We start from the raw sequence: 14,696 nt of genomic DNA on the forward strand, positions 1-14,696 counted from the left end.
GTAGGACCTGATGGTAGTTAGTAAGTTGGGTATTACCAACACATGTCCTAGAGGAGATTACCGCGACTCAGCGGTCACATGGAATTTTACTGCGGTCATGACGATAATGTTAATATACCCATGGTGATTATTATTGGACCCTGCTGGTCATGGGGATTATTATAATAATTTATTTATATTATTTAATGTATTATTATTGTCATTTATTATTATTGGACCCTGCTGTTCAAACGTTCATAGATGACCATCTTGGAAAACGATCTGGCCTTAATGGCCATGTTCTGTTATAATCTCCACCCGGCACAGCCAGAAGAGGACTTGGCCACCCCTCAGCCTGGTTCCTCTCTAGGTTCCTTCCTAGGTTTTGGCCTTTCTAGGGAGTTTTTCCTAGCCACTGTGCTTCTACACCTGCATTGCTTGTTGTTTGGGGTTTTAGGCTGGGTTTCTGTACAGCACTTTGTGACATCTGCTCATGTAAAAAGGGCTTTATAAATACATTTGTTTGATTGAAGGGTCTATATAATGTAACTACCAGTACACGTTGTCCATGGTGAAGGGTCTATATAATGTATCTACAGGACTTCTGTAACTACCAGTACACGTTGTCCATGGTGAAGGGTCTATATCATGTATCTACAGGACTTCTGTAACTACCAGTACACGTTGTCCATGGTGAAGGGTCTGGTGGTGGACATGGAGGTGAAGAAGACCTGCATCAAGATCCCCAGCAACCGATACAACGAGGTGAGGCTGTCAACCAATCATATTGCTTCCTAGTGAGGGGTTCTGCCAATCACTAGTCACCACGGTCCTAAAACCAGAGACAAACCAACATTATGTACAGTCGCCTGGAATCCACACTGAATATTGTTTTTAATTTCACTGATTCGGTCTGGACCCGCCTTCATTGATACTGGTGTAGTATAACCAAGATGTTTAGTGTGCTACAAAAGACTTGACTCCCTGTAAGGTTTGGAAATGTGTGGGTTCTCTGCTTGGCTACGGCCACCCTAACAGATGGGAACCCAGTGATTTGACCCTTGGAACGTTTTGACAACAGACTGAGAGCTTTAACACAGTCAGTGACTCAAACACTCAAGATTCTCACTTTTTTATTTCTGCCATGTGAACGACAGGAGAAATGACGAAGTCAGTCACATAGACCAGGATTTCTCCAATATTATTGTATTTTCCTCAATGTACCTCATCAAAATGGAACCTATTTCATCTAAAACAACAAACTGATTTGTGGAAACTTCAACCATAAGGATTATGTTACCACATTGGTGTACTGAACAGACAACCTGGTCACAACTAGTAGCCTTCTGACCACAACCTCCTGGTCACAACTAGTAGCCTTCTGACCACAACCTCCTGGTCACAACTAGTAGCCTTCTGACCACAACCTCCTGGTCACAACTAGTAGCCTTCTGACCACAACCTCCTGGTCACAACTAGTAGCCTTCTGACCACAACCTCCTGGTCACAACTAGTAGCCTTCTGACCACAACCTCCTGGTCACAACTAGTAGCCTTCTGACCACAACCTCCTGGTCACAACTAGTAGCCTTCTGACCACAACCTCCTGGTCACAACTAGTAGCCTTCTGACCACAACCTCCTGGTCACAACTAGTAGCCTTCTGACCACAACCTCCTGGTCACAACTAGTAGCCTTCTGACCACAACCTCCTGGTCACAACTAGTAGCCTTCTGACCACAACCTCCTGGTCACAACTAGTAGCCTTCTGACCACAACCTCCTGGTCACAACTAGTAGCCTTCTGACCACAACCTCCTGGTCACAACTAGTAGCCTTCTGACCACAACCTCCTGGTCACAACTAGTAGCCTTCTGACCACAACCTCCTGGTCACAACTAGTAGCCTTCTGACCACAACCTCCTGGTCACAACTAGTAGCCTTCTGACCACAACCTCCTGGTCACAACTAGTAGCCTTCTGACCACAACCTCCTGGTCACAACTAGTAGCCTTCTGACCACAACCTCCTGGTCACAACTAGTAGCCTTCTGACCACAACCTCCTGGTCACAACTAGTAGCCTTCTGACCACAACCTCCCGACTACAACCCCCTCCTGCGTCACTTTATACCTAGAATCACATGGGTTATTAGTCTCCCTGTGACCGCTGATAACGTCAGAACAAAGTTGACTACGTCTTTGCAAGCAAGTTTCAAATGAGACCGAATACAATATGGTTAAATAAAATACAAAAAAATAATGTTTCCTCATCAGGAAAGCATCATGTCTCTTCCTTATCAACTTCAGCCAATGAGCTGAAGGCACACTAAGGCAATTCCACCACGCTTTCTGATTAACCTATGGGATCACTCATGCAATAATCACTTCCCTTTCTGTCAACCAATGGGCATAAATCTAGGAGCATTTCGTCTCGTCTCTCACTTGCTGTTTTTCCCAGCAACATTCTTCCACCTCCCACCAGCAGCATAATAATAACCTGAAGGTCTGTCATCTGAACCTGGTTCTCCAGCATAGGACGACCTGTCATCTGAACCTCGTTCTCCAGCATAGGACGACCTGTCATCAGAACCTGGTTCTCCAGCATAGGACGACCGGTCATCAGAACCTCGTTCTCCAGCATAGGACGACCTGTCATCAGAACCTCGTTCTCCAGCATAGGACGACCGGTCATCAGAACCTCGTTCTCCAGCATAGGACGACCTGTCATCTGAACCTCGTTCTCCAGAATAGGGCGACCTGTCATCTGAACCTGGTTCTCCAGCATAGGGCGACCTGTCATCTGAACCTCGTTCTCCAGCATAGGACAACCGGTCATCAGAACCTGGTTCTCCAGCATAGGACGACCGGTCATCTGAACCTGGTTCTCCAGCATAGGACAACCGGTCATCAGAACCTGGTTCTCCAGAATAGGACGACCGGTCATCAGAACCTCGTTCTCCAGCATAGGACAACCGGTCATCAGGACCTCGTTCTCCAGCATAGGACGACCTGTCATCAGGACCTCGTTCTCCAGCATAGGGCGACCTGTCATCTGAACCTGGTTCTCCAGCATAGGACAACCGGTCATCAGAACCTGGTTCTCCAGAATAGGACGACCGGTCATCAGAACCTCGTTCTCCAGCATAGGACAACCGGTCATCAGGACCTCGTTCTCCAGCATAGGACAACCGGTCATCAGAACCTGGTTCTCCAGCATAGGACGACCGGTCATCAGGACCTCGTTCTCCAGCATAGGACGACCTGTCATCAGCATCTGGCTCAGAGGACCATTCCTCAGAGACGAGGCCTACCCCCAAACTATTCAATACAATTCCATATGTCTGTTGAAGTTACAGATTGGACCTTTTAATGACACAATCAGATTGTCTGCCCCAGCTGATGAAGGCTATTACCAAGCTTTGACCAGGCTATAAACAGACTGAACAGACTATTACCAGGTTATAAACAGATTATGAACAAGTCTGTATATTCTGTCCCCCCCCACCCCCCAGCCGATGAAGGTTACCAGGCTATTACCAAGTTATGAACAGCCTGAACAGGCTATTACCAAGTTATGAACTGACTATTACAATACTTTGAACAGGTTATGAACAGACTTACCAGACTTTGAACAGGTTATGAACAGACTATTACCAGACTTTGTGAACAGACTATGACCAGACTATGAACAGGTTATAACGTCTTTATATTCCCTGCAGCTGATGAAGGCGATGAACAAGTCCAACGAACACGTCCTGGCCATGGGGGCGTGTTTTAACGAGCAGGCCGACTCCCACCTGGTGTGTATTCAGAATGACGACGGAAACTACCAGACACAGGCCATCAGTATCCACCACCAACCACGCAGAGGTGCACACACACACACACACACACACTTGACATGGGGAGTCATGTCATAGTTTATCAACTGGACTAATAAAACCATGGATGGAATCAATATCAATATTTTATGTTTTGTCTTCCAGTGACCGGCGCCTGCTTCTTTGTGTTCAGTGGTTCTCTGAAAGCAGCGTCTGGATACCTGGCCAAGACCAGCATCGTGGAAGGTACCAACATCCTACAATATCTCCAAAATTAGAGACTGCATTTTCAATTGAACTTTTATTTATCCCGTCAGGGGGAATTAAAGAAGGACTGATAATGTCAGAGCACACACAGTGTGTATGTGTGTTTTAGGTTAGGGTTTTTCAAACTCGGAAGGGGGCCCTGAAAATAGACCAAATTATTAAGGTGAGGCACATTTGAACGCCGTTTTGGGTCTTTGCGTGTCAAAAAAGATGCACGTCATTATAATACTATTTGATGCATCAAATAAGCTTTTAATTTGACACGTCAAATAACACAGTTCTATTATAGAATGTTGTGTGTTGTGAATTTGCACGTGCAAACCAAGCGCCACCACCACTATCAGTAGCGCTGTCAAAGCTGTACAAAACAAAGTAGCCAAACAATCACATACTGGGCCACGAACTATGTGTTCAAATACCGTGTTGATGAAAATAGACCAAATTATTAGGGTGAGGCACATGGGCTACTAACAGTTTACTACACAACAAACACTTATGTATACTGTCGCTAAGGAAGTAATACTGTCGCTAAGGAAGTAATACTGTCGCTAAGGAAGTAATACTGTCGCAAAGGAAGTAATACTGTCGCAAAGGAAGTAATACTGTCGCAAAGGAAGTAATACTGTCGCAAAGGAAGTAATACTGTCGCAAAGGAAGTAATACTGTCGCAAAGGAAGTAATACTGTCGCAAAGGAAGTAATACTGTCGCAAAGGAAGTAATACTGTCGCAAAGGAAGTAATACTGTCGCAAAGGAAGTAATACTGTCGCAAAGGAAGTAATACTGTCGCAAAGGAAGTAATACTGTCGCAAAGGAAGTAATACTGTCGCAAAGGAAGTAATACTATCTCCCTGGCATATTACATAATTTATGCAGCAGCATATAAGACATTTCTGGACACATTTTGTTAAGGTAGTGCAGCGGTTCTTTGTTGGTAAATTTTGTCATCCAAACTTTGATCCAAGTCTGGCATTCGCTGGATTTATGGTGGGAACTCAGAAGAAAGAAGAAAAAAAAAAACACAGCCATTCCATTGAATAGCAGGCTAACGTTAGCGGTTTCTTTGCAATGCTTGCAGTTAGCCATGATTCCATTCCAAACGACTCATTGTTGAATTTGCGATTTCCAACTTGTTGTGTAATCTTTATGGCCGATGAGCACCGATACCTTTTTTTATCTATAATTTCTCTTCGTGTGAGAAGGATTAAAAAGGATTTGCCAGTAGATTGTCGACTTGATGACAACTGACGACTGCTAGCTAAGACATTGAAAGTCAGTCCAATCAAAGTTACTGTAGATATGTGATGTCATTCTATCTGTGGCCAATGACCTTGAGCCTTCTTGGATGGGCACTTCTAATAGAACTCTATGGCAGAACCCAAGGGGCAAACATTTTCAAGCTCTAACCTTAGAATTGGGGATGACGTAATGTCCCATGAGTGACAGAAAGCAGAGCCAATCAGGCGCAACGCTCTATATTTTCTGCGGGCTAGCCCCAACACCACAGAAAGCACTGAGCTAGGCTGAAACACCTGCATTTTGGAGCTGCCTACTCAAGAAAACAAAAGAGATACCATGTTTGTTTGTGGCTTTATTAACTAAATAACATTTTTTTTTTTTTTTACATTCCTTGCAAACTGATATGTGACACGTATTAATGTTTTTTCACCTAAAAGTGTGATGCTCAAAACAGGTGGGGCTGCCCTGAATGACGGGTTGCCACTGCCAATTTACATTGATGTTGATGTTTCTGCAACTTGATTGGAGTCCACCTGTGGTAAATTCAATTGATTGGACATGATTTGGAAAGGCACACACCTGTCCTATATAAGGTCCTACAGTTGACAGTGCATGTCAGAGCAAAAACCAAACCATGAGGTCGAAGAGATGCTTAATGAAAACCTGCTCCATAGCGCTCAGGACCTCAGACTGGGGGGGGAAGGTTCACAGGACAACGACCCTAAGCACACAGCAAAGACAACACAGGAGTGGCATTGGGACAAGTCTATGAATGTCCTTGAGTGGTCCAGCCAGAGCCCGAACTTGAACCCAATCGAACATCTCTGGAGACCTGAAAATAGCTGTACAGCGACGCTCCCCATCCAACCTCACAGAGCTTGAGAGGATCTGCAGAGAAGAATGGGAGAAACTCCTCAAATACAGATGTGCCAAGCTTGTAGCGTCATACCCAAGAAGACTCGAGGCTGTAATCACTGCCAAAGGAGCTTCAACAAAGTACTGAGTAAAGGGTCTGAATACTTATTTAAATGTGATATTTCAGTGTTTAATTTTGTATAAATTAGCTAAAATTTATATAAACCTGTTTTTGCTTTGTCATTATGGGATATTGTGATGTCATTATGGGATATTGTGATGTCATTATGGGGTATTGTGTAGATTGATGAGGGGAAAAAAACAATTTAATAAATTTTATATAAGGCTGTAACATAATAAAATGTAGAAAAAGTCAAGGGGTCTGAATACTTTCTGCAGGCATTGTATCTGTTGGTCACCTGTAGATGGTGTTATATACCTGTTCCCCTACAGATGGCGTTATATATCTGTAGATGGTGTGATGGTGATATGTGTGTATATATATATATATATATGTATGTATATATATATATATATGTATGTATATATATATATATATATGTGTATATGTATGTATGTATGTATATATATATATATATATATATGTATATGTGTGTGTTGTTCCCCTACAGATGGTGTGATGGTGCAGATCACAGCAGAGACCATGGATGCTCTACGGCAAGCCCTCAGGGACATGAAGGACTTTAGTATCACCTGTGGCTGGGCAGACCAGGAGGACAGCCAGGAGGACGTTCACATACAGTGGATCGATGACGATCACAACTTTTTCAATAAGGGGTGAGGAAGGGAACTGGGGAATCTCTAACCTCTAGTTTCTCTTCTGTGATGTCGTGTCCCAGTGTTTCCCTGCCTTAATACCCATCTATGAAAGATGTTTAGAAGATGTATTATCTAAAAGTCACTCTTGTTCCCCGCCAGGGTAATTAGTCCTATTGATGGGAAGTCTATGGAGTTCATCACCAGCGTGAAAGTCTTCCACGGTTCAGAGTTCAAGGCTAATGGGAAGGTCATCCGCTGGACAGAGGTATGTGATGTCACCCTCCTAAGCAACACCTAGGTTCAGTAAACACAAAACCAGACAAACGTTTTGAAACAGGGAGGCACTACCTGGTCTTGTTTTACTACGGTGTGCCCTACTGAATACGACCTATTCTCATGTTTCTGCTCAAGACAATCTGCAGCGTTTACAATATTTGCTTCTTTTAGGTGTTCTTCCTCCAGAGTGATGACCAGGACCAGCCCAACGGTCTGAGCGACCCTGCTGACCACAGCCGCCTGACGGAGAACGTGGCGAGGGCATTCTGCGTGGCGCTCGGCCCACACCTCAAACTGCTGAAGGAGGATGGCATGGCTAAGCTGGGCCTACGGGTCACCCTCGAGTCTGACCAGGTACGGACTCGGGTCATCACTGTCTGGCCACACCAGAAATTAATCAAATCAGAAATGTGCAGGGGCAGAAATCGACCAGAAATCGTCGCTGGCATTTCAAACACACCAGCCTGTTTTTTTTCCCCCCCTCAAGGCGCCCACACCGGCCCATTGTTTTATTTATTTTTTCTCTCCCCCTCTTAAGGCCACATAATTATAATTTTGCGCAAAAAAATTACAGGTTAGACAGTCCCACTGGGCTAAAAATGGACCAGCCCAGCTGGCATTTGCCTGAAATGCCCATGCAAATGTGTAATTTGGGATTAAGCCCAAGGGATCTTTAGTAACTTTAATCAGATGTGTCAGTCAGCGCTAGGATAAAACTAACAAGAATTGACTGAAACACTAAATTACAAAATAACTACCTGTCTCTGTGGGTCACCTAGCAGGTAGCAACAGCCAACCCGTCCCCCCCATAGTACCTGGTTAGATAAGATAAATATATAGATAACTAACCATCTCTTCTCTGTTGCACCCTGTGTTTACAGGTGGGTTACCTGGCGGGCAATAACGGGCTCTCCTCCCACCGGTACCTGGTTAGATAAAGGATACTAACGACCCGTTCCTTCCCTGTCCTCTTTTCTCCCAGGTGGGTTACCTAGCAGGTAGTAACGGCCAGCCTCTCCTCTCCCATTACCTGAGTGACCTGGACAGTACTCTGATCCCTGTCATCCACAGAGGGGCGTGTCAACTCAGCGAGGGACCTGTCGTCATGGAGCTGGTCTTCTACATCCTGGAAATCCTCTCCTAGGAGACGGAGGCACCGCTTAGCAACGGACCATCACCCCAGACTCTGATCTCCTAGTTCTCTCTCTCGTCCTCATCCTCTTTTTTCCCCCCTGCCATCTTGCCTCTTCCATCTCTTCAGAGGCTGAAGGCTGTGAGGGGCAGCTAGCTGATGTTGCTATCCCTTCACCAGACAGACAGCTGTGGGGGATGGTTACCAGCTAGCTAATGTTGCTATCCCTTCACCAGACAGACAGCTGTGGGGGATGGTTAACAGCTAGCTAATGTTGCTATACCTTCACCAGACAGCTGTGGGGATAGTTCCCAGCTAGCTAATGTTGCTATCCCTTCACCAGACAGCTGTGGGGGATGGTTACCAGCTAGCTAATGTTGCTATCCCTTCACATGACATATCTAGGGCCTCTCCAGTCCACCTTTGCGTCATGTCCACCCTGATCACATGAATCAGGAAATCTGAGGACTATTCCAGTTCCACTGTGGTAGACCAGGCTGGGGTTTGAGAAGTCAAAAATGATTCCTTAGTTGTTTTCTCGAAATCTAATCGCACAACCTAGATTAGAGACAATGTCTTAAGTAGCTGAACATGTTATTACTCCCACCTTGTGAAACTGACACGTTTTACATTTTCTTCAAAACACAACTTTATATTGAAGGAGTGCCTTTGCTTTGACGGCCTGCAACATGCAATTCGGCTTGAGACGACCGTTAGACATGTCGTGTTTCTACGCATGAATTTAGCTAGCCAAGTCGCCATGACAACGCCGACAAGTGTAATCGAGGATTTCTATTGGAGAAGCAGTTTGTCGATCTTCATACTCTATTGTCTTTACTGTGGTAGCTAGCCAACCAGAAGCACTGCATTCTGGGAAACGTAGTCTCCGAAGGCTATGTTGTAGCATGGGCGCTTTGAGGACCTCAGGTAGAGGTGTCCAAAGCTCTGCCTGATGAGACTACACTTTTCTCTGCTGACAGGGACTTCACACGGTCTGGTGGTCCGGGAAGATTAACAACTCGGAGATGAGTGGATGGAGAGGGTACAGCAAGAACAATAGGAGAGAAAAGATTTTTCTGGTGATGCTGTTTAATTTGCATCCCGGTGCTCAGTTCCTGCAGTCACAACTCTTCAGTGGAAGGAGGAAAGAATAACTTACCTGTCGTTTTCAGCCTGGCTTTTAGCCAATGATCACCAAATGCTTTATTTCCTGACATTGATGGACTACAGTTTTCATTTGGCCTGTTATTTTGTTTAGACAGGGCTGCAATTGGCTCATCCAGAGATCCAAGATTGTCTGTCTCACTAGAACTGCTAAGCAGTTGGACCACTTAGTCAAAGGCACAATGTCTAAGAGAGGTGGTGTGGGTGTTTACTGATTTCACTGTCAGAGTTAATAGGTCAAAGATCCTGAACCGTGGAGATGACCCAAGCTTTATATGGCTGAGCTTCTAGTCTTCTGAGAACCATGTCAAGTGTGACAGAGCGTACGCTGATTTAAAACCTGTTTCCCAATGCTTTACCAGAACATTCTAACAGGAAGTATAACAAACAGTCTCTGGCCTCTCATTGGCAACCCAAGGGGACTGGTTGGAGTCTTGGGATGAGAAATGCATTGTGGTCTGATCCTTCACCACCGACTTAACACCAGCCTCATCCTTCCACCGTTAACTAACTCCAGCCTCATCCTTCCACCGTTAACTAACTCCAGCCTCATCCTTCCACCGTTAACTAACTCCAGCCTCATCCTTCCACCGTTAACTAACTCCAGCCTCATCCTTCCACCGTTAACTAACTCCAGCCTCGTCCTTCCACCGTTAACTAACTCCAGCCTCGTCCTTCCACCGTTAACTAACCCAGCCTCGTCCTTCCACCGTTAACTAACCCCAGCCTCGTCCTTCCACCGTTAACTAACCCCAGCCTCGTCCTTCCACCGTTAACTAGCCCCAGCCTCGTCCTTCCACCAGCCTCATCCTTCCACCGTTAACTAACTCCAGCCTCGTCCTTCCACCGTTAACTAACTCCAGCCTCATCCTTCCACCGTTAACTAACCCTAGCCTCATCCTTCCACCGTTAACTAGCCCCATCCTCATCCTTCCACCAGCCTCATCCTTCCACCGTTAACTAACTCCAGCCTCGTCCTTCCACCGTTAACTAACTCCAGCCTCGTCCTTCCACCGTTAACTAACTCCAGCCTCGTCCTTCCACCGTTAACTAACTCCAGCCTCGTCCTTCCACCGTTAACTAGCCCCAGCCTCGTCCTTCCACCGTTAACTAGCCCCAGCCTCGTCCTTCCACCGTTAACTAACACCAGCATCATCCTTCTCTCTGTCAGCGATGGAGAGGATACTAGAGGAACTGAAGCATCTTCAGTAAATTGTTACCTGTGGTTTCTTCCCAAAGTGCACTACATTTGACCGGAGCCATATGGGACACAACCTATAGGTTACCCTGTCCTCCTGACCTGTGAGCCAACGCAACTATTCAACACATTGATGCTGCACTCCTCCATCCACAGACCCCATAGCATTTTTTGTACGATTCAAAATAAACTGCCTAACTGATTTGAACGTGTCATCATTATACAAAGAATACAATTTTTGCAGAAACTAATGCAGTGCACTGGAGTCTAAGCCATTTACAGGAGAATAGGACCTTTTTAGACTGATGGCTGAATGGTTAATACAGATGCATACTTCTCAACCCTTCTCTTGAGGTGTGCACTTGCACACGCCTTCTCATGGACTCAAAGATGGTGGAACTTCGCTTATACCAATCCAATTGTTTCACATCCATTATATGTTGAATGTGTAAGCGGCTCTGAGGGCCTATGGGAGCTGCGTCCGAAATGGCACCTTATTCCATATGGGTCTTGGTCAAAAGTAGTGCACTATGAAACATAGACTGCCCTCTGTGTGGGCATGGACCTGAATAGAAACCGAGGTCTGTCAGAATATTCTACCCTATTGTGTTTCTATTTTTGATCTAATGTTTGTTGCTAAATTTGGCAGAAAGCCGTTATCAAAATATATTTCTAATCTATGGACTGCTAAATCTGAATAAGTAGGTAAACAAAGATACAGTATATTATCAGGGGGTGGCAGCGTAACCTAGTGGTTGGAGCGTTGGGCCAGTAACCAAAAGGTTGCAAGATCGAATCCCCGAGCTGACAAGGTAAAAATCTGTCGTACTGCCCCTGAATAAGGCAGTTTAACCCACTGTTCCTAGGTCGTCATTGTAAATAAGAATTTGTTCTTAACTTACTTGCCTAGTTAAACAAACTTCGGCCATTGTGGTTTTGCCAAGGGATTTATTGATTACATGCTAAATGACACAACTGTAAACTCCCAAGACAGACAATCACACATGAAGAACTAGTGCGTTAAGGTACTGTATGTATAAGAGTCATTTTATTGTAAATAACATTGTGGGTTTCAGACAGTATTGAGGGCCTACTTGTTACAATAAATGAGGGCATCAAACTGTTATGGACAGATGACATCACAATGGTTATTGGAGGGTCCTGTTCATTACACCGCAAACGGAAGAGATTGCCAGAACCACTTGTTTTTGCTTTCCGTTGCAGAACGTTTTTTCACTAATGAATAAAACCTTGTCTGCCTATTCATCAAGGTTATGCTCAATAGGCACCAATACAGAAGAGCGACCATGTCCAATAAGAAACACTAAAATGAAATGTTCTGTTACGAGCCCTAATGAACAGGACTCACATTCCTGAAGAGAGACTTCCTAAATCCTTACACTAGTGTGCAACTCCCAAGATGAGACATTTTAAAGGTTGTTTTCCTGAGGGCATTGAGCTTTGTGTACCCTTACTGGTAACAGGGAAGGACCTACCTGAATTTGTCCAATAGAAACTTGATTGTGGCTATGTTTTCCATTGCGAAACTTTTTGCTACAGTGTGCACTAGTGAATACACCCCACTACTTTTCTTTGGCACTATTGCGAAATACTCTATATCAAAAAAGGTAGAATTGTTTATCTTGATGGTAGCATTTTGTTAGTCTATTGCATAAAGACAGAAACAAACCAACTACTCGGCTTTGACCATATTCTACTGTCCTGTGGTTCAGTCAGGCCGGAACAAGAATACCCAGTTTCTTTTTAACACGATCAACAAAAAAATGAAAAGCCCCAAAATCTTTTTTCCTTTATTGAATACTACAAATGTCAAAACCTGTAAGATGTATAATTAAAAATGTACAGAAAAGCAAGATGTATGCTTAGTTTTTGCCACAAATACACATTTCGGAACTTTAAGGTAAGGTACCTTCGGTCCTGTACAGTTTTAAGTCTCATTATGATAAACTTGCCAATATACATACAAAAACATATTGGAGCAGAGGAAACAGTTGCATTTTGTTAAATGAAAATTACTTAACGTATAATTAATAAAATATTTATTTTGAATTGACGGGACCGCATTGATGCACAGTACTTATATTAAGTCACCAGTTGGAAATATTCTGATAGAAGCAACATTGTAAAGTTCTAGTGGAATATAACTGGTTATCAGTAGAGAATGGGGGGATATAATTGGTTATCAGTAGAGAATGGGTGAATATAATTGGTTATCAGTAGGGAAAGGGGGGGATATAATTGGCTCAGACTGTGGGACAGTTTCCCAAACACACTGTCCTGGACCCCCCCAAAAAATCATGTTCAATGAAGATTCTCCATTGAAAAGCTTCCTAGTCCGGTATAGGCTTAATCTGCCCGTGTAACCATAATGGCTTTGCTGTTAAGCATTTTAAATTACCACTCTTCTCATAAAATACAACATAAAATACAAAAACTAAAAGCTCAGCTGAACCCAAACTCACGGATGATATAATTTCTATGTGTACGGAGGATCACAGCTATAAAGTGTAAACTTATGAGTCTCTTCAACTTAAATCACAAAAAACAAAATAACCCCAATCACCACAAGATAAATGACATCTTTCTCAAACAGCACCATAATCCCTATTTAGTGCACTAGTTTTGACCAGGGCCCAATCGGGTCAGTTCAGACACAGATCTATACTATCCAGCTCAAAATGTGACACGGTCACAAGAGCTATGTAGCCTTATAACCATTTATGACACCTTAAGAGTACCTATGACATGCTTATGTCAGTTGACCAATTGCCTTTGAATGTCCAGTAGCTGTGGTAGCCAATACATCTGTAAAGTCAGTCATGTCCACGTGAACATTATCCCGTTCTGGCGTTGAAGCCGGGATTCAACCCCTACGCTCAAGTCGACAATGCAGCTTTAAATAAAATAATTAAAAAAGGCAATGTTACCACGTATCGCGGAGATTGACATTACCGTTAAAAAAAACTGTCAAGCGGCTATAAAACGGGGGATCTTAATCAGGATTGAATCCTGGCCGGTAACGGTTCCAGAGAATAGAGATGAAACCGTCCCGGGAACAACAACCAACAACGTAGCAAAGAATTACATCTGAGAGATCCAAGTTCTTATCACACATTATTATTGTAATCATTAAAACAGCAGGGCAGATAATCAAGGCAATCGAAATATGCAGCATCGTACAGCAACAGTGATTACTTTGGTAGAATTAAGTGCATAGGTGGATAATATATTATAGATACTATACTATGTAGCCATCTTTCAAACTCAGCAGGGTGGGGAACTAGGACTGGGATTCAACAAAAAATAATGACCCATAAAAGTCAAGTGCAGTGCCCCTTTTGATTGAATCCCGGGCCAATGTTATCTTAAGGTTAGCTAAACATGGAGCCCATTTCCTCCTCCCCCCCCCCAAAGTGAATAGAAGCTCCATCTCTCTGTGTGCAAAATGTTTACAAGCTAAAGACCCGTGTTCACTGTGTCGGACTGCCAGAACCCTGGAAGACTAAACAGGCCCGCCACGACAACATACATCATCCTCCTCCTCCTCATCATCCCGTCATAATCTTCATCAGAGGACCACGGGAGTGTTAATCATCTGTGAGATAGAAAGGTCATTGTGTTGATCACTTGGTTTCTATTTTAACTTGTTGTGGAGAGTGAAATTCACCTACCTTTTAAAGTGTTCCTAGTCGTCCCAGCTGAGCAGCAGTTAGAGAAGAACCTGGGAGGACCAACCAGAGGTTATGGAGTGTCAGGGTCACAATCACACTACAACTCTAGACAGGGGAACCCACACGTTGGCCTTAAAGGGCCAAACTCCTTGCTCCAAATATGTGTGTACCTGTGACTGGTCCAGGACTAACCAGCGTTCTGTGGTTGTCTGAAGGTCCTGTCCACTCAGAGGCTCTCTCAGGCGAACCCTGACCTCCACACGTCCTCCTGTAGGCTTACGGCCATCTATCACCTGG

The 14,696-nt window shown here is 44.2% G+C and overlaps 2 protein-coding genes across 11 annotated transcripts in view; one reads left to right on the top strand and one right to left on the bottom strand.

The window, feature by feature from the left end:
• LOC139560242 (zinc finger FYVE domain-containing protein 9-like) overlaps positions 1-12,577 on the top strand; it is a 55,837-nt gene extending 43,260 nt beyond the window's left edge. For 5 of the 6 annotated variants that reach the window (XM_071376828.1, XM_071376832.1, XM_071376827.1 and 2 more), the window contains 7 exons: positions 640-744; positions 3,696-3,846; positions 3,963-4,043; positions 6,790-6,955; positions 7,097-7,202; positions 7,385-7,567; positions 8,196-12,577. In XM_071376828.1, the coding sequence (XP_071232929.1) occupies positions 640-744; positions 3,696-3,846; positions 3,963-4,043; positions 6,790-6,955; positions 7,097-7,202; positions 7,385-7,567; positions 8,196-8,357 (954 nt within the window). In that variant the 3' untranslated portion in view covers positions 8,358-12,577. The remainder of the gene's footprint in view (positions 1-639; positions 745-3,695; positions 3,847-3,962; positions 4,044-6,789; positions 6,956-7,096; positions 7,203-7,384; positions 7,568-8,195) is intronic. The other variant, XM_071376829.1, reaches the window with a different exon arrangement.
• Positions 12,505-14,696, bottom strand: part of cc2d1b (coiled-coil and C2 domain containing 1B) — a 35,190-nt gene continuing 32,998 nt past the window's right edge. For all 5 annotated transcript variants that reach the window (XM_071376836.1, XM_071376838.1, XM_071376837.1 and 2 more), the window contains exons 23-25: positions 14,570-14,692; positions 14,400-14,449; positions 12,505-14,323 (exon numbers count right to left, since the gene is read on the bottom strand). In XM_071376836.1, the coding sequence (XP_071232937.1) occupies positions 14,438-14,449; positions 14,570-14,692 (135 nt within the window). In that variant the 3' untranslated portion in view covers positions 12,505-14,323; positions 14,400-14,437. The remainder of the gene's footprint in view (positions 14,324-14,399; positions 14,450-14,569; positions 14,693-14,696) is intronic.

Source organism: Salvelinus alpinus, chromosome 30 (genome assembly GCF_045679555.1).
Source record: "Salvelinus alpinus chromosome 30, SLU_Salpinus.1, whole genome shotgun sequence".
NCBI classification, from domain to species: domain Eukaryota; kingdom Metazoa; phylum Chordata; class Actinopteri; order Salmoniformes; family Salmonidae; genus Salvelinus; species Salvelinus alpinus.